Source organism: Argiope bruennichi, chromosome 8 (assembly GCF_947563725.1).
Source record: "Argiope bruennichi chromosome 8, qqArgBrue1.1, whole genome shotgun sequence".
In the NCBI taxonomy this organism is placed as follows: domain Eukaryota; kingdom Metazoa; phylum Arthropoda; class Arachnida; order Araneae; family Araneidae; genus Argiope; species Argiope bruennichi.
Genome location: NC_079158.1, coordinates 26,290,874 through 26,310,801, shown reverse-complemented (window position 1 = coordinate 26,310,801; position 19,928 = coordinate 26,290,874). Strand labels below are relative to the sequence as shown.

The following is a 19,928-nucleotide window of genomic DNA, read 5'->3' as shown; positions in this document are numbered from 1 at the left end:
GTTAGCATGCACAAATTCTGAGCTTCTGATATAGACGTTTTGTACTGGACTTGAAGTGAACTGATTGTCAAATCGAAACATGCTTCGTAGAAGTAGAATTTACTTTTTATTTTGATTGTAAAACGCGTAACGCGCTTAACGGGAAATTCCCTTTAGCACATCATCTTGTTTATTCACAGAATAAGTACAGTTTTATTTATTCACTTTCCCAATTTTTTCTATTAGAAACTCAGTTTAAACACAAAAAAATAGCAAATTATAATGGATATATTTAATTTTTGCTGGATGACTCTTCTCGATGAATCGAAGAAATGTTGTGTATTTTTTGATAAAAATACATGCAATGTGAGAAATGACATCGACGAAAATTTTAACAAGCCTATTAATCGAATTTCTTATTTATATAAATTTGGAAGCTACAATATTTCTTTTTTCCATCAATGTTTTAAGGAATTCTTTACGAAAGCACCAGATTCTTTCAACATAATTGATAATTTTCGTTCTATAAAGAATCTTACTATTTGTTCGATGAGTACTGGACCAGGAACTGATATAATTGGACTTTTGTACTCCCTTCACTTAATTAATAAACCGTTAATAAATCCAACAACTTTTAAAATTATTAGTAGGTATGGATCATGGCGTAATTTAGTTACTGAAATGCTAAGTTCCTCCATTATCAGTGTACCAGACACTTCAACTTGTAAACTGATTGAATGTGATTTTTTGAAAGATTTGTCTAAAAAGGCACAAGGCTATTTGAAAGCTGCAGATATCTTATTAATGTGTAATTCTTTTTCATCTTCAATAATTCCTGAGAAAGTTATTCACAATACATTGAAGGTAAGCCCAATTCGAACCTAAAAAGAATCATATTAAAAGCTCTTTTAAGTTATATCATTTTTTATTTGACTTTTTGCATTGATTTTCATTTTTAATGTTTTATATAAGTGATATCAAATGGCTGATTTAATTGCTAATTCTAAATATATATATATAATGATATTTTAAAATCTAATTTAAACTTAATTAATTTCCTAGCTATTCAGTTTAATTTGGCCTATATTAAAGTCATTCTAAAATTTTCTCTTATTTTCTGATCCCATTTCACTTTTTCTATTTAATTAATTCAACACAAGCTTTGTAAAAATGCATTCATCAGCATTTCCCATGCTTTGAGTGAAGGGATAAACATTGCTGAATCCTAAAAGATCCCTATGGTTCCCTTGCCTGTGGTCGACACTTGTAAGATATCACTATCAAAATGTCATGGTATATAAGACTAGGGATAATTAATTTCTTTCTCTTTTTACACTAATCTGCACTTGTATCATGCTGTGAGCGGATGTGCCCTGTCCGCACTGCTTGTCCATAAATCATGCCTCCCAGGATGGAAATAAAACAAAGTTAAAAATTCAAAGTGTCTCACTGTTTTCAGCCACACTTTAAAAAATATGGTTACGTGTATATATATACATAATGATATTTTAAACTCTCAATTTAAATCAAATTAATTTCCAAAACTTTATCTTAATTTAGCCCATAGTAAAATATTCTCTTATTTTCTCATCTCGTTCCACTTTTAATTCAACTGAAGCTGTGCAGAAATTTGTGCAATTACTTCTATGTATCAAATGAAAGTGATCCCTTCGGTGCCTTTGTCAAAGGTCACCATGTATATTGAATTGGCACGTGGCTGGAAATCCCATATTATATAAGACTAGTGATCATTTGTTTCTTCCTTACTTCTGCTTTTGTGCCGCACTGCGCCTTCTTGTAAATAAATCATGCCTGTCTCCCGTAAGAGAATAAAACGAAATTAGCAATACAAAGTCTCTTCACTGCTTGTTAAACCTGCTGCTTCAAACAAAATAATGTTACACACACACATATATATACACACACTGGTCATACTTAGGCTTTAAAAACACAATATAAAATTAATAAAGAAAATTTCTGTTGCATGTTCAACACATTTAACAGAAATTTTCTTTATTACTTTTTTTTCTGTAATATGTTCAACACAAGCCCATAGGGAATCAGTATTGATCCCTATGGGCTTGACTACGAATTGTGGCTTGTACTTTTAAGAATCTATTCATCATTAACTGGAAAGTAGTTATTAAATTGATGTACTATCTAAAACTTAAAATTTACAGATATTGATATATAAATATTGAAAGTAATGACTTATATGTAAAATAAGCATTTTTATAAATTTTAAAAAAATAAAGAGCTATATATATTATTAGTAAAAGATTCATGTTTATCTTGTCAGAAACTGTTTGGAAGTAATCAATGTTTTTAAAAAAATCTAATTAGTTTATGGGCTAATTAGCTATATTAATAGTACAGGATGCATAGCGTCATGAAAGTCCTTAAAAAGTGCTTAAAATTGGAAATTATTTTTAAGCACCTTAAAAGTGCTTGATTTTCTCATGAAATGCAAAGATATTCCTTTTCTTTTTTTTTCCCCCGCAGACAATGACAATTAAAATAGTCATAAATCTTTGTTTATTTGATATATCAAAAAAGAAAACTGATGAAAGGGAAGCATTCAGTGATGGTAGGCAGGAGTTTCAACCCATGTTAAGAAAATGCTTAATGAACTTTTTTTTTCATTCCTTCTTTTTTTTAACAATGAGACTGGTGAATATTGTGGTTATTCCAAAGGAACGAATTATGCCGAACTGGTTGCATCTTTAAAAAGGTTTGAACTTCTTTTACATTTAGTGTTCTAAATAGTGAATAATTTATTTTAGTTATGCTTGGTAACTTTATGTTCAACTCTTTATGTGTTCTTAAGAACTATGCAGATTAACTCCAGTTGACAAAAAATAAAAACACCGTATGGTGTGTAAAAGAAATAGATACATCAAAGACAGAAGTTATTCTAAAAGTATACATGAAAGATATTTGATATTTTATTCTGATTATTGTGAAGTCTCATTACACATTCAATCATCATTCTCGTTAATATGTTGTTTTGAGGAATCTTTTGAACGACTAAGAAAGGGATTTTACTGACACGATTATTGTGATTGTAATTACTTTAGTCGACTGTGTAAAATTCAGCGAGATGAAATTTTAATTTGAAAACGTATATTTTCAATAATTTCTTTTGCTGTGTATTCTTTGAAATGCCCTCATTCCTTTAAAAATTATCATTTGATGAACCAATTTTGTCAAATATTAATGTTTTTTTTTAATTGTGCTAGGTCTGATATTTAAAATTTAAAAGAAATTTATAAAAAAGTTTTAAGGAACCTTTATGATTCAAATATACCATAAAATTGTTTTCTCTCACTCTTTTTTTGTGACTTTTGCACAATTTTTTGGGTTTCCCAATGAAATTTTTCTTTCTCAGTATATAAATTTTTTGTTGTTTTGTGGGATGTTTTAGTGGAGAAGGTTGCAAATTGGGATAGTTAAGTTACATCCACACATAAAGAATGAGCGACGACTTTTTTTATATAAAAATAAACATCTTTTAATTTTTAACGCTAACACATCGACAGACAACAGATTTTTGTAAGACCGGAAATTGATCTTTTTAATTCGCACAGCTTGCACGCTTGATCGTAGATAACTGCTTCGTACTTCCGGTGCGCAGTTAGGAAAATAGTTTTTCAAATACAGTCATTTTGATGGAAGCAGGATCGCCACAGTACTCCCCCCTCTAGTAGTGCAGCAGGCACTGAAGTTAGAGGTAACGAGTGTTGAAGCGAACTCGTCGGCCAGATCTGGTCACATAAAGTACTGGAGTAGAATTTGTAGGTGACACAGGACTCGATGGAGACAGTTCAGGTACTGGTTTTGGTGAAGTCGGAACTGCAACTGGTGGTGATATTGCTGGTGCAGAGGACTGGTGAGAGTTCTCGAAGAACGCAGGCTTTAAGCGATCAATGTTGATCGTGGACTGTTTGCCGTTCTTTTCAATTGTGAACATTTTATCAGTTCGTTTGAGTACGAGGTATGGTCCATCGTATGGCGCTTGTAAAGGTTTTTTAACAGCATCGTGGCGCACGAACACATGTGAGCAAGTGTCCAGAGCTGGATGAACGAATACTTTCTTGGTGTCATGAGGTGCAGTAGCAACAGGTTTAAGTTGATCCATCAAGGTCCGTAAATTTATTAGGAACTCATGAGGCTCGACGTTAATTGAAGGGGATTCAAAAAATTCTGATGGTAGTTTAAGGGTTGAGCCATAAACTAGTTCGGCCGATGTGCACTGTAGATCTTCTTTTAATGCGGTTCGGAGTCCGAGCAAAACCAAAGGAATTGATTCGGTCCATTTCGTAGATGCATGACATCGGAGGCTTTGTTTAAGAGATCGATGGAATCGCTCGACTATTCCATTGCTTTTTGGGTGGTATGGGGTCGTTCGGATCTTTTGGACACCCAAGAGTTTGCTGAGCAAAGAAAACAAGTTGCTTTGGAATTGTCGTCCTTGATCTGTCGTGATTATTGAAGGCAAACCGAAGCGTGAGATCCAATGAGTTATGAATGCACGCGCAACAGTTTCAGCAGAAATATCAGGAATGGGAATTGCCTCAGGCCATCGTGTGAAACGATCTATGCAGGTAAGTAGGTATCCGCAATTGTTTGAAGGTGGAAGAGGTCCTACGAGATCTAGATGAACATGATCGAATCTGGCTGCAGGTAATTGAAAAGATTTAAGAGGACTATTGGTGTGTCTAGCTATTTTAGATTTTTGGCAATCTAGACATGAACGGGTGAAATTTGAAATGTCCTTTTGCATGGACGGCCAAAAGAATCTCTCTGAAATCAAATGTTTAGTGGCACGGATACCTGGGTGGGAAATATTGTGCAAAGATAGAAAAACTTTCTTTCGGAAAATTTCTGGGACGTAAGGTCTAATTTTGTTTTGCTTGACATCACAGTAAAGTTTAGATGAATTGGGGTCGGTTGAGAGAGGTTTTAAACAAAGTGACAGTTCATTCTTTGCCAAAATAGTCTGGAGTTCTTCATCAGATGCTTGTGCTTCCGCCATGGCAGAAAAGTCTATTTTTGGTAACTGTATTTCATTAATACGAGATAAGGTATCAGCCACAACGTTTTTTGAGCCCGATACGTGCCTGATGTCGGTGCTGAATTGTGCAATGAAATCAAGGTATCTTAGTTGTCTTGGAGAAGAAGAGTCAGATTTTTTGGTGAAAGCAAAAGTAAGAGGTCGATGATCTGTAAATATTATGAAATTTTGACCTTCCAACAAGTGTCGAAAATGTTTGATAGTTGCATATATCGCCAAAAGTTCCCTATCATACGTACTGTATTTACGTTCTGAGGGCGTAAGTTTTCGGGAATAAAATGCTAGAGGTTGTTGATCATTAGACGTAGTTGTATGGAGGACAGATCCGATGGCTGAGTCTGAAGCATCAACCATGATAGATAATTGCTGGTTAGGTGAATGGAAGTTCAAAGTAGCTGCATTTGCAATATCAGATTTGCATTTTTCGAAAGCTTCTGTAGTGAGGTCAGTCCAAGGAACAAGTCGCTTATCATTCTTTTTAGAGTTTTTTAAAAGTTCGTCTAGGCTAGCTTGAGTCTGAGCGGCATGAGGCAAAAATCGACGGTAAAAATTGAGCATGGCCAAGAAACGCTTTAGCTCAGATATATTTTGAGGTTTGGGAAAATCAGAAATGGCTTGAACTTTTTCCGGTAAAGGTTTCACGCCTTCAGATGTAATTAGACAACCTAGAAACTTTACCGATTGCTTCCCAAGGACGCATTTTGAAGGGTTTAGTTTCAATCCGTGCTGAGATAATCGTTCAAATACTGTTTTTAAATGTTGTTTGTGCTGTTCTACATTATTTGATGCAATCAGTATGTCATCAAAATAAGGAATGCAGAAATCTAAATTTGACAAAACTTGATGTATATAACGTTGAAAGGTTTGTCCCGCGTTTCTTAAACCAAAGGGCATATAAACATATTCAAAAAGACCAAATGGGGTTGTGATTGCTGTTTTTGGAATGTCCGCTGGGTTAATAGGAATTTGATGATAAGCTCGGATCAAATCCAGGGTGGAGAAAATGGTTTTATTGAAAAACATTTGAGTGCAATCTTGAATATGAGGAACTGGGTATCTATCAGGAACGGTAATTGAATTTAAACGACGGTAGTCGCCACACGGTCTCCATTCTCCATTAGACTTTTTCACCATGTGTAGAGGACTTGCCCATGGGCTACTAGAAGAACGGATAATACCTTGAGACATTAAAAATTCAAATTCCTGACGTGCAATTTTTAGCAACTCGGGAGATAAGCGACGAGGTCTCGAAAATACTGGTTGACCAGTTGTTTCAATAAAGTGATGTATTTTAGTTGATACTTTGCTTTTTGTTGGTTGAGATGGATTAGTGAGGTCTTGGAATTGCGATAAAATGTCATAGAATTCTGAATCACCAAGCAAAATGGATATACCAGAAGTTAATGAATCTGTGTTTGTATATTTGCCTTGAGTGGTTAATTTAGTTATGCCATCAATCAAACAACCACTTTTAACATCAACCAAAAGATTATAGTGTTTTAAAAAATCAACACCTATAATTGGTTGGTTCACATTTGCAATTATGAAAGACCAAGTAAAATTTCGCCGTAAATTTAAGTCTAGCGTAAGGCGTTTTTTACCAAAAGTAGCTATTTTTGTGCCATTAGCAGCTAAGAGGAGTAATTCATTAGAGGAATCAGCTTTAGGAGCATAATTGTGTGGTAAAACAGATACGTCTGCGCCTGTATCCACTAAAAATTTCCATTTACTAACTTTATCGGCCAGCATAATTCTATTAATTTTGCGATCGTGGCCAAGGCCAGTGGACGACCGCCGATTTAGTTTCCCGAATTCTTGAAAGAGCAAGGCAAACTACATTTTTTTGCTTTTGTGCCAAAATTTGTATGATAAAAGCAAATGCCATCAGCAGGTTCTTTATATTTTTTTAAGCGATCACGAGAGCAACTACGATTATTTTTAAAAGGTCGATTTCTATTTCTGCTTTGAGAGCGTGATTGGCGCATTGTTGTAGTAAGCTCGCCAACTAAAGTCGTCAAATGGGCGACTTGTTTTTCAAGTTGGGCTATTTGATTATTCGAAGATTGAGGAGTAACGGAATTAATGTTTGAATGGCCAGCCAAATCATTTATTTTATCTGCAACTGATGCTAAACCAGCTAAATCTTCATTCAAAGCAGTTAAAATAGTTTGTGTGCTGTTTGGCAGTCTTCCGAGCCAAAGAGATTTTAAGAGTGGCTCGCCAACAGTATCGCCCGCCAATGTTTTCATACGAGCTAATAACTGAGATGGTCGTTGGTCGCCAAGTTCTAGGCCTTGTAGCAGCGTACGTATTTTCGAAGCTTCACTTTCAGAATGCAACTCAATTAAACGTTTTTTTAATGTTGGATATTTATCAGTATCAGGAGGTTTCAATATTATATCGCTTACACAATTCAAAATATCAGAATCAACGGCAGAAATAACATGATTAAATTTTGTATCGTCAGCAGTAATTCCCGCCAAGGCGAATTGCGCCTCAAGTTGAACAAACCATAATGCAGGGTTAGCTTTCCAGAAAGGCGGAAGTTTGACGCCAACACGAGAAACTGTTGCGTCGTTGTTGGCGGAATTTGGAGTATCTCCTGGCATGTTTTATTCAAGAAATCAAAGGCACGTTATAAATACAATTTCACAAAACTGCTTTGAAATACGAAAATACAAATAATATACTGATAATCAGAGTAAATAATATGAAAATGCTAATCCAAATTATATAACAGAAGTTCCGATGGAAATTATTTAGGCTGTGAAAATAGAAACAATATTCAACGATACGCTTACCGCCATTAGGAAGAAATGCGCTATGGCGCCATTTAATGCATAAAGAAAACTGGGAAAGTTATCCTTTCACTTTTCGAGTCACCAAATGTGGGATGTTTTAGTGGAGAAGGTTGCAAATTGGGATAGTTAAGTTACATCCACACATAAAGAATGAGCGACGACTTTTTTTATATAAAAATAAACATCTTTTAATTTTTAACGCTAACACATCGACAGACAACAGATTTTTGTAAGACCGGAAATTGATCTTTTTAATTCGCACAGCTTGCACGCTTGATCGTAGATAACTGCTTCGTACTTCCGGTGCGCAGTTAGGAAAATAGTTTTTCAAATACAGTCATTTTGATGGAAGCAGGATCGCCACAGTTTTTTCTGATGGCACTTGCCATGGACAACCCTGCTGATTTCGAATTGAGCAGCGATTTTAAAAGAGAGAGTGTCTTTTGTTTTTAGTAGTGTCAACTAGGGCCAAGAATATGATTTTGCTACTCATGTATCACATTCGCTTGCACAGCCCCCTTGTTACAGGAGGGCACATCTCACAGATAGAACGCTCTTGCGCCAATAAAATACAACAAACCAACCAACTCACAGATAGAACAGATAAAGAACAACCAGGCCCAAACCAGGACGCCAAGATCATGGGAAAGACGCACTACCCCTATGTCAGGATGCCGGCATATAAAGAGTTGCCTGACTAATACAAAACATCACTGAAATAAGGGATATGAAATTTAGTAGGCAATTACTTTTTGGGCGTTAAAGGCTCACTAAGGATGGATTTTAAACAATTTTAATTAGAAATTCAATTGAAGAATTAAGATTCTAACATACTTTCCAATAACATTAAGGAATATAAGGCACAAAATGTATTTTTACACCTTCTTAAAGGTGTTTGCAATATTTTCCAACTCTCTTCTGTGAATTTGGTTGCTACTTGTTACTTCTCATTTACTTTGATGGCCTTAGAAGGCTTGTATTATCTATGATAGTAATAGAAAGATTTTCCCCATTAACAGCTTTAAAATCTGATCTCTTATAGTATTTTGATGGATTTTGTCCTCTTTTAAAGCTTTAGAGAAATACTAGCCACTTGCATTCCATCAATAAATTCTTACCCATCCACTTTGTAAACCCATTTTTTAGAACAAAAGAAGCAGTTCATAGTTAGCACGTGTTTGGAATGCAGTTTCGATAAAGAAACCTGATGCAAAAATTTGTTGCTGAACACAAAGTGGAAAATATCGTACACAGCTGTTGTAAGTTATCCCCCAAAGAAAATTAATGCTACTGACTTTCCCTTGAATATGCTCAGCAACCCACATATACTATACACTAGAAATTAAAGAACTGTCATGAAAGGCTAATGAAACAAAGGTTTTTTCACTTGTAACAAAGGGCAAGAGCATTCAAAGAAGACTAGGGGGAAAAAAAAGAAACTTTTATTAGATGTAAAAGCTGAAATTGTCAAGGAGATATTTTTTTTAAATGTAAAATTAGCTGTAACAATGTTTCTTCTCTTACCTACCTAAATAGCTGTAATAATTGTGTTCTTGTATCTATGTTTATTATTTCTATTCATATAAATATTTATATGAATAGAAAATGTCTTATATAATCAATTTTTTATAAAAAAATAACGTTAAAATAAAAGCTGTATGTATTAGGTAATTTCATTTATCAATACAAAATAATACTGTCAGATTTTTGTCAATTTAATGCTAAAATTTGAGTTGGTTGAGTAATTTAAAAATTAGGGGAGGGAAACAGTCAGTTACTTTTTATGTGTAAATTTTTTTTTAAATTATATATATTTTAATTTAAACATAAATTTAAAATTATTTTGATAAAAATCTATCAGCATTATCTAGTATTGATAAATTAAGTTTTCCAAACTAATACATAATTGATTATAGTTTGGGTTTTTTTTTTATATAATTAAGATAAATTTTTTTGATGTGATATCTTGTGAAAATAATTTTCTAAACCCATTTTTGTCGAATTTAATGTTTATTTGAATGTTTAATGCTTGTAAGATATATTGATTCTATTCAATTTGCTCTTAATTCAAATTTTCAGAGTTTCTTTGTATTAATCATTGCTGAAGATAATGTTACCAATTTAAATAAAAAAGGAAGCTGGATCCAACATCTAAACGTCAATTAAAATTTGAAAAGTTGTTTTTTAATCAAAGATTAAAAATTTTGAAAATAGATATATTTTTAAAAAAGTTTTATTAAAACTATAATTTATTATAAGAAAAAAATTCTACGAATAGAAAATTCTTCAGTTTATGTATTCATGCCTGTACAAAAGTAATAATAATAATTTGTATAACATGCAGTCATGAACCTTTATAAGTTCTGGTAAAATGAAATAGATTATCACTGCTGAATGTAACTATAAGTAAATATGACAATTAAATTTCAGTTAATATTAGCATATATCAGTTTAAAATAATACTTAGCTATGTTCTATTTCTGTTCTCTATTATTTTGAATTTCCCCCAACAGCTTTCATATATCTTGTACCTTTTAAATAATTGAAGATTAAATAATTATAAATTCCTAATATAGACAAAAAAAAAAGCTGTATAAAGAATTTTTTTATTGTGAAATCTATTTATTTCATATAAAAATAAGCCTGAATTAGAACCTCTTGGAAATATTCTTTGGATGAAAATAAAATTATTCTATTTACATTCAAATGGGTAACATTTTTATTTATTTTCCATATGAACTTATAAGTTGATACTCTTTGTTATTATGCTTTTAATTGTCTAATTAATATTCTAAAACTTTTAAACCTAAATATTTTTAATAACAAAAGCTTTTCTTATTAGAGGGTTATTCAAGTGCTGAAACCTGGGACTTTAGTATTTTTCATCAGCAGTAAAGAAAAATCTGCTTATTTCCATGAACTGGACAATTACGGTTCCTTTTTATTTGGACCAGTTGAAGTAACTTTAGAAAATATGCCCTATAATGAGAAAATTATTCAAATAGTTGGAGTTAAACCTTTATGTTCAGGTAGATCTTTATTTGCTGTATGGCAAAAATCACATGAACCAAATTTTCAAAATGAAACAGAAAATAATTTGACTAGTTTGCATTTGTCCACTAAATTGATTCAGAGTAAAAGTGATAAATTAGACGTTAATTCTCCAACTCTAGGCATGTCTAATTTGAAAGGAGAATTCTCAAGTAATAGAAATATCAGTCCAATTGATAGTACTGCAAGTTCATCTCAATTTTCTTCAGGCAGTATCTCTAGTCAAATTATAGAAAAGAAAGACAAGCCTTTTGTTTCCAAGAATTCAATTGATTTCATTGAACAAATAAATTTTTCTGACACAAATACATCTACAAAATCACTGAATACCTTTGATTCAGTAATGAGAAAAAAATATGTATCACCACCCTGTGGAAATGGTCTTCAGAATGAAGAAAATAATGGTAATAATATACATTACTTTATGAAAACTTTTGAGAATTTAATTGCAAAGTTAGAAGGATATATAACTTCTCAGGAATCATCAAAAGTTTTTTCTGTTAAGAGAAAACAATCCTGTGATCAACATCACCATCAAAACATGCATGAAACTCAGTGTAGATGTTCTGTAAAACCATGTCAATTTATTAAGAATGGTGTAACTTGTTGTCATTCTGAGATGTGTTACATTGATACCAATGTTAGTAACTGCAACTGTTCTATGAATATAGTTAGTAATTTGCACAGAGATTTACCTCAAAAAGGTCCTTGTATTGTTATACCAATACAAAACTTATCCAATGAATCCTTAGTTCAAATATTATCAATAATATCTCAAAATACTTCATCTGCAAATAAAATTGCATCAAATTTGCTTCCAAAGAAAGAAGAAAGTTAAAATTCTTGTACTTACTTCTATTTATTAATTTTTCACAGATGTATTCATGATAGTTTTAAAATATGGGATTGTCCTAACATGCTAATTTCTGATTAGAATGTGACATGCTATAAGAATAATTTTAAATAAATAGAGAATATTGTATGGAAATACTTTAAAAAGTACTATGCTATTGTTAATATTCAAATATAGAAAAATAAAGAATTGATTATTTACATGACTTTCTTTTATTATTATTATTGTAGAAATAAATATTAAAATGTTTTAGAATTCATAGAAATAGCCTTGTCAACAAAAGTAATGAAAATGTTCAGAAATTATGCATCTACCTGTATTCAACTGATAACAATATTGCTAATTATAATTAAATTTTAAAAGACAAGGATTACTTTATCTGGTATAGTGCTCAATGAAATTTCTTTTTCAGAAACAAGTTTATTGGTCTAAACCTTTTATACTATAATATATATATAAATGTAGCTATAAGATGTATCTTATTATTCTTTCACTTTTCTTTATGAATTTGATAATTTTAGAAGGTATAAATTCTCGTAATTCAATAATTAATGATTAAAAGAGAGAGATGAACTTTCTTTTATATATTGAATGTATTTTAATCATGTATATAAAAGAATTATAACATTCTATATTTGTACTAAACAAAGATGGTAAAAATTTATATTTTTATACATTAAATGTATTTAATTACATGTATATTTATAAGAAAAATAATAAAATGTTTCAAAGACTCAGTTTTCTTATTATAATCCCAACATGCAAAGTATTATATAGATATAATAAAAATTTCTTTAGTTATAATGTAATGGTATATAAAAAAATACATTGGAATGAAGATTTAAAATTTTTTTAAATGTTGCAACATTTTTACTATCTATTTTTTTAAAAATACATGTATGAAAGTTTTATTTTGAATACTTACCAGGATAAGTAAGAGACTATGGCTTTTTATTATCACTTTAAAAAATCCTTTTAATCAAAATTTTTTTAAGAAAAATTTTAAATAATCCTGTTTGTTTCTTATGGCACTTGCCACCGACAAGCCCGCTGTTACGAAGACAGCGATTTAAGCCTGAGGGGAACGTCTCTTATTTTTTATAGCAGCGCCAACTAGGGCCAAGAGTACGACTTTGCTACTCACGCATCACTCATTCGCTTGCACAACCCCTTTTTACAGGAGGGCACATTCACACATCTCACAGATAGAACAACAGAAGAACAACCATGCCCAAACCGGGACTCGAACCCTGGACGCCCAGATCACGGGGAAGACGCGCTACCCCTATGCCAGGACGCCGGCCAAATAATCCTGTAATTACTAGAAGCAGTAGCATATTTATATTTACTGTGGACTAGCAGTAAATTTGGATATCAATGTATTTTTCTTTTCCTTAATTAGATATAAACCACAAAACAATCCTTTTTCTCCTGTATATGAATGATTTACTTAGTTACAAAAATATATTTACCTTATAATTGCTTTAGTTTAAAATGTCATAAATCTGTAATGAGAACTGAAATTATATGCACAAATATAAAAAAGTAATAGTTAAGATATAAAAAAATAATTTATTAAGAGCATAATATTTCAGAAATGTAAGACATGTATTACAGAAATATGTATATATAAAACATTTCTAGCAAAATAATGAATTATCACTCATTATAAAATAATTAATCTTTCAAAATTTTATAATAAATTATGTTACAGAATATGAAAGTATTAATTAAATATTTTAAAATAATTCTAATTAACAGTACAGTTGTGATATCAAAAATACAAATCTTAAAAACCTTTACTTTAACTATACATAATTAAGAACTATACAATCATATTCTATTTGGGAACTGATTTCCAGTTTATAATCATTTCTTACAACTTATACAATATTTCAACAAAAATTCTATACTGAAAGGTCAAATGTTAGTTCAAAATTCCATGTAAAATTACAATGACTTCTGAGCAAACCCTAAATATTTTATCATATTTCTATTTCTTTATCTACAAATGTTACCATTTTGAAAATAATAAATAATAATCTTTATAAGAGAGAAATACTATTTTTTCATCAAAAGTTTAATGACTAAATTTAATTATCAAAATTCTGATTAAAAGTGGAAAATTTTATTTTCGATTTGTACTCTTTTAGCTACATAAATTTACATCAAATAGCTACAATTTCTGTAATCAAAATTTTTTAATTACATACTTTTAAAAGTTTGACACTTCATTATGCCATTTCTTGACAGGGATCATCAAACACATGCAAAGTATACACTTACTTCAAATTATATAACAGTATTAGAAAAAACAATTTCATACTAATTCCAAATGTTTAATTTGGCTTATGTAGGAGTTATCAAATTACAAGCCCAGAGAAGATCATGAATGCCTGTGAATCTTTCAAAATCCATTATTACAAATATAAACCACAAATTTTCATCAAACTACACAAATATTTTTCTAAAATTACATTTAATTATATATATATATAAATTATATATATATATATTTCATTAAAGCTATTTTTTGGCTTATAAAAATTTTTTCTGAAAGAAACGTCCTGTTTATCTCTAAAAAAATTCTATGTGTTTAGGATAAAACTGATCATTACAGCATTTGTTTTTCTAAAATTCAGGCTGCAATATTGAAAAATTTGGGAAATCTTCAGCATGCTTATTGATTATGAATACATAAAATATTGGTGTGCTTTATAGAATATCTGAAAAATATCACATAATATTTGAAAAAGTACAGTTGGTGATTCTGATAAATATTTCAATAATTCCAGCATGAAAAATAAAGAATGTTCATGTATAATATACATCTGATAATTATAATTTTACCCATAAAAATCCACCTAAAAATTTTCAGAATTTTTAGTAAAAATAGTACAGATAAGCAAGAAAATTTAGAAAGCCATGGTAACAAATAAAATAATCAAAAATATTGAAAATGTCTGTGATATTTATCAATATAACTTATAAATATATGCCCCTAATTTTGAATATATATATATATTCATTACCAAAAATGCCATAGCATCAATAGTGTCCTTTATTAAAGAGAAAACTATAGATTAAAGTGAAACTTGCAACTTTAAAAATTTCAAATTTATAAGATTATTTTAAACTTTTATCAAAACTTTTTTATTAAATGTACATAAAGCAAATATTAAAAAAAAAAATTAATAGCTGAAAAACAGTATAATCCTAAAGGAAAAAAAAAAAAACGATGAATAAAATTAGCACAGCTGAAATGAATGACTTGTTCAAAGTTATAAATAACAGCATTAAAAGTATTACTGAATTTCTGAGCCAGATTTAGCAGCTAAAATAATTTGCAATAATACATCATTATTCACATTTTGCAAAGGTATAACAATTTGAGGCTGTGCTAAACGTGTACTAGTAGAAGCAGTATTATTTTCACAACACCTGTAAGGATTTATGTGACATTTGTGAATACATGATTTACAACAATGCATTTCGCATCTATGAATGTGTCTAACTGCACAACAGTGATCATGATGCATTTGAGCACAATTGCAAAAATTTATTAAATGTTCTCTTTCAGTCTGATAACCATTACAGCATTGAGGTGTGACATTCACATCAGATTTATTAGTATGATTTGTGGAGCAGGATGTATAATTTGCATTCATTTTAGGTGCATCATGTATATTATAGTCCATTTGACCATCAGAAATACTTTTCTGCATTTCATTTTCTAATGAAGAAACAAGTCTTTTTACTCTTTCAGTAAGGTCCTTAATATGACTTGAATTAGTTGTAAATTGGTGTAATTCTGTTTGAGTTGCCTTCGATTCTAAAGTAGACTTTAAACTTTGATTACTTTTTGGAACAGTATTACTTTTGCTTTCATTGACTTTACTTTTAGCAGGAATTTGATGGGGAAGAATTGTTGGATAGGTTTCTTCCTTTGTTTGATTATATAATGGATAATTCTGTAACAAATCACTTTCTTCAAGAAATGATATATTTTTAGAAGAGCTCTGGAAAAAACTGTTGTCAATGCTGTTTGATTTTTTTAGAGAACTGGCAGAACAGTTCTTTTCAGCAAAATTTACTTGAGAAGTTACTTCTTGAAGTGATGGGCTGTCAAGAAGAGTTTGAACAGAAGAAGATTTATTGATTTCTAATTTTTTAGGAGTATTAAAAGGACTAGATGTTATAGATATCAATTCACCTGTGTTATCATTTACATGTGAATCGTTCATAACATTGCCTAATGAATTATGCTGGAAATTTTTATTGCTTGGAAGTATTAAATCCCTTAGTGTTTTTGTGATGTTTAAAACCTCATCATCCTCTTTAGTTGTATTTTCTAATGAATTCTGAGAGATTTCTTTTACATCAGTTAGGATATTTATAGGAGAAATAGCGATATTTGAATGAGGTTCAACAGTTGACAATTTCTGCCATACAAAAAATGCACCTCTAGCACATACAACAGGAAAGCAACCATGTTTTTCTTTATAATCTTCTGAGAATGTAATAGGAACTCTAAAAGACAAATGATCAGGCTTGTACAAAAATTTTCCATGAAATCGTGACAAAACTTCTAAGAATAACACCAAACTAGGTTTTGTATCAATGCAAAAAATAGTCGCTTCAGGTTTCAATGAAGAAATTAGTTCCTGTAAGAAAAAATTTATTTTACTTCTATATAAATGATTAAAAAATAAATAAATAAATACTTTGTACAGATTGGTTAGAATCTATCAATAAATTTTCAACAGTAGTTTCTATTTAAAATAACAGAATTATTGGTGAGTAATAGTTTGAATTCCTTTTCTGCTTAAGATTCACATGACTACAAAAAAAAGCTTGATTAAGAAAAAAAATACAAGATGAAAAATATAAGCTTGATTTCAAAATTTTAATAACTATTTTACAAAAGGAAAGTACAGTGTATTTTTATATAAAGGATTTTCTATAAATTCTTCTACAATTTTTTTTATTTGATTATATCATGAAATTACATTAATAAATTTTACTTATATTACTTTTATATTAATCTATGTACTGAATTTAACATCTGCTGTATGCATTACATTAACAAGTATATGTATTTTAAAATATCACTTATTATTCATTTTTTAAACATTATTAACATTAATCAAAACGAACTGAATGATTTACAGATACATGATAGTTTGAAAAAATGCCCAACAAATTATTTTACTATAATTGTCACTTTACTTTTAATTAGTATAGTAATTGAAATATAGATTAAATATTTTTATCAATATTAAATACATTAAAATCTGCATTAATGTTCCATTCTGAAAACCTATTCATTTTTATAAATTTAGTCAGGAATTGTACATTTTTTCATTCTCTTTAGAAGAATTTTTTTTCCCCTTTACATTCTGTTTTAGAAGAAATAAACTTAAAAATTTGACTCAGTAAAATCTGAAAAGTAGAACTGATATAACCTGAATATAGATGATAAGTCAACATACAGGCCTGTCATGCATTTAAAATTTGAAAAAAAGGAAGGAAATTCAGCAAACATAAATCATATTAAAACTGTAGCTTTATTTGGCAGGTACCTTAATAAATTGAAATGAAAATTACTATTTTCAAGTAAAAAAATACAGAAATTAAAATTTAGGATAAATCACATTGATAAAGTGCTTCATGACAATGAGATATTTTAATTAAACTTGATATTAAAACCCTGAATTTGAGGAATCAACAGAAATCAAACCACTTTAATAAATTACTTTAGTTCAATAAATAATACACTTTGTCTCTCTAAATGTTCACTTAATGGCTTTATAATTAGAAAATTAACTTTTAAAGAATATTAAACTGAACTCCTTAGTGTTTCAATCAAATGTGCAAAACATTAAGAATATTTTAACTAAAATTATAACAATATATATATATATATGAAATATCTGGTTTTGAAATTAAAAAAATGGAAAAAGTTGGTTCATTTGCATAGAGATTAATTAAAATATTTATATGTTAATTTACTTACCAGAAGTTTAGTTTTAATAAGTTCTTCTTCATTTGATCCTGGTGCTGCTAAATTTAAGGTTTTAGTCATCAAAATGACACTTGAATGTTGAAGAGCTTCAAAACCTTTCACCGGAATAGATATAAGTAAATTTGATTGAATCACTTCAATGTTTTTAAAATTCAACAGCTTTCCAATTCCATATTTAGAAAGAGCTCCTTCCTCTAAAGCATCTGCAACTATCCCAACAGTGTTTCTCCAAGCACCATGTTTTGATAGAATTGTTATATTTTTAAATGTTGAGGGACTGACATGTTCAGACAAAGCAAGCATGAATGACAAATAATCCAAACCTGGACCACAACTCATGGCACATAATTTACTATTTGAATCAACTGTCCATTTTGAAACTAAATTTTTAAATTCTGTGCATTGCAAGAGAAATTTATTTATGCAATCTTTAAAAAAATACATATTACATAAAGTATATTTATACATGAAAGCACATCTATTATATGCAATATCAAAATTTACATCAAGACTACCAGGTAGCTGAGTAACAAATGATTGATATACAGTAAAATCTAAATTAAATCTCTTCATTTCTTTATCAATCACATATGTACAAAATTTCATATATTCCATGCTAGTTTCTATATGTTGGGATGCAGTTGAATTATCCATATTTTATAATCTGATAGTTTCTCTCCGTTATGAGATGCAATCTTATATTTCGAATTGCGAAAGAAATTGTTAAATATAAAAATACTGTCAATTTAATGAAAATATTATTATCAGTAAAATATTGGACAGAATTAATCTTCAGTCTATAAGAAATACTTATATCACCATGAATTTATTTTTTACTATATTATTAAATCCACAGACAGTAGTTTCCAACTAAAATCTTATTCTGTAGCAGTCAAATTGATAGCATAATTTATTGTTTAAAAATGTATTTCTTTAAAACTTACTTATGATTTTAAAAATAATTTTTGAAAACAACTTTTAAAAAATATCGGTATAAATGATAAATTAATCATGCAACAGCTTTCTTTTAGAGTGAAATACGTTCAAATCCAGGAGAGAAAATAAAGGTATGAAAATCTTATACACTTATCTATATGATAAGATTACAAAATTAGCAAGCTCAGTAGTACATAATAAAAAAAAAAAAATCTAAGAGTTCCTGCAAACACTTTAAATTCAACCACAACAAATTTAATCTGCTCTGATGTATATTTCACAAAGCAGTTAACTCACATTCAATGTGTTGCCTGGATTTTTCACAGAAAGCAAACGCGAGTGATAGAAAAAAAATATCGAAACTATTTTAGGGAAAATCCCCGCATGTTTTATTGCCAGAAATTTCAGCTGTTCTTTCACTTACAAAATTAAAATCTGGTAGGTGGGCGTATTTACATTAATACAAAAAATATTTTAATACCTAATGTTATTAAAATCAGACCAACACACAAAAAAACTATTTTCAACAGCCACTTATAACACTGGAATGAAAACAAAATAAATAATGTTTATTTTTAAATTCAAACAAGAGATGCTAGCCGTATTCACCAACCATAGTTAAAGATCAGCTGACGTCATTATTCGCTGTTCAGCTGTCAAATCAGTATGCACCAGACCAAACCGGTTGTTAAATTTTACCTATTTTGCTCCACTTTTAAATCATCCGGCTTCGAATTATCAAATTTTGATCTTCTGTTTTTCAGACGCTTTTGCCGATTTGTGATGATCTCGAGATGGAAAATTTACGTTGAACAAGAATTGTTTAGAATAATAGAGAGATCCAACGTCACTACTTTCCAGGATTTAAACTGAAATTGATCTTTTTTGCTCATTAAAAAGTACTGTGATGAAAATAAGAATTATGTTTGGCTTTTATCTAAGTAATCAATTATACATTCTTGCTTTCAGAGCTCCAGAATTTTATTTTCAGTATATTGTCAATCATAATATGATTTGTTTAAAAGTAAGATTGATCTATAAAAATGTTTGAAAGTTTTGTGCAGTTCTACAAAATTTTACTGTTAGATTTTATTTAAAATTAATTTAATTATCTATCACCAAGGTGAAGTTTGATCTTTCCGAATCATATATGTAGCTGTAATAAATTTAGAAGTTATATACACTTGTCAGAAAAGTTTGCATACAAAT

The 19,928-nt window shown here is 29.9% G+C and overlaps 2 protein-coding genes across 2 annotated transcripts; one reads left to right on the top strand and one right to left on the bottom strand.

Moving 5' to 3' along the window:
* The first annotated feature begins 86 nt into the window (after positions 1-86).
* On the top strand, positions 87-12,278 carry LOC129981582 (uncharacterized). Its single transcript, XM_056092482.1, has 2 exons — positions 87-843; positions 10,697-12,278. Exons 1-2 carry the CDS (start codon positions 262-264, stop codon positions 11,741-11,743), a joined length of 1,629 nt encoding a protein of 542 aa, XP_055948457.1. The 5' UTR covers positions 87-261; the 3' UTR covers positions 11,744-12,278.
* A 1,254-nt stretch (positions 12,279-13,532) lies between these two features.
* LOC129981741 (uncharacterized) lies at positions 13,533-19,420 on the bottom strand. Its single transcript, XM_056092711.1, has 2 exons — positions 17,775-19,420; positions 13,533-16,422 (listed from the first exon to the last, which is right to left on the bottom strand). Exons 1-2 carry the CDS (start codon positions 18,435-18,437, stop codon positions 15,064-15,066), a joined length of 2,022 nt encoding a protein of 673 aa, XP_055948686.1. The 5' UTR covers positions 18,438-19,420; the 3' UTR covers positions 13,533-15,063.
* Positions 19,421-19,928: the final 508 nt, after the last annotated feature.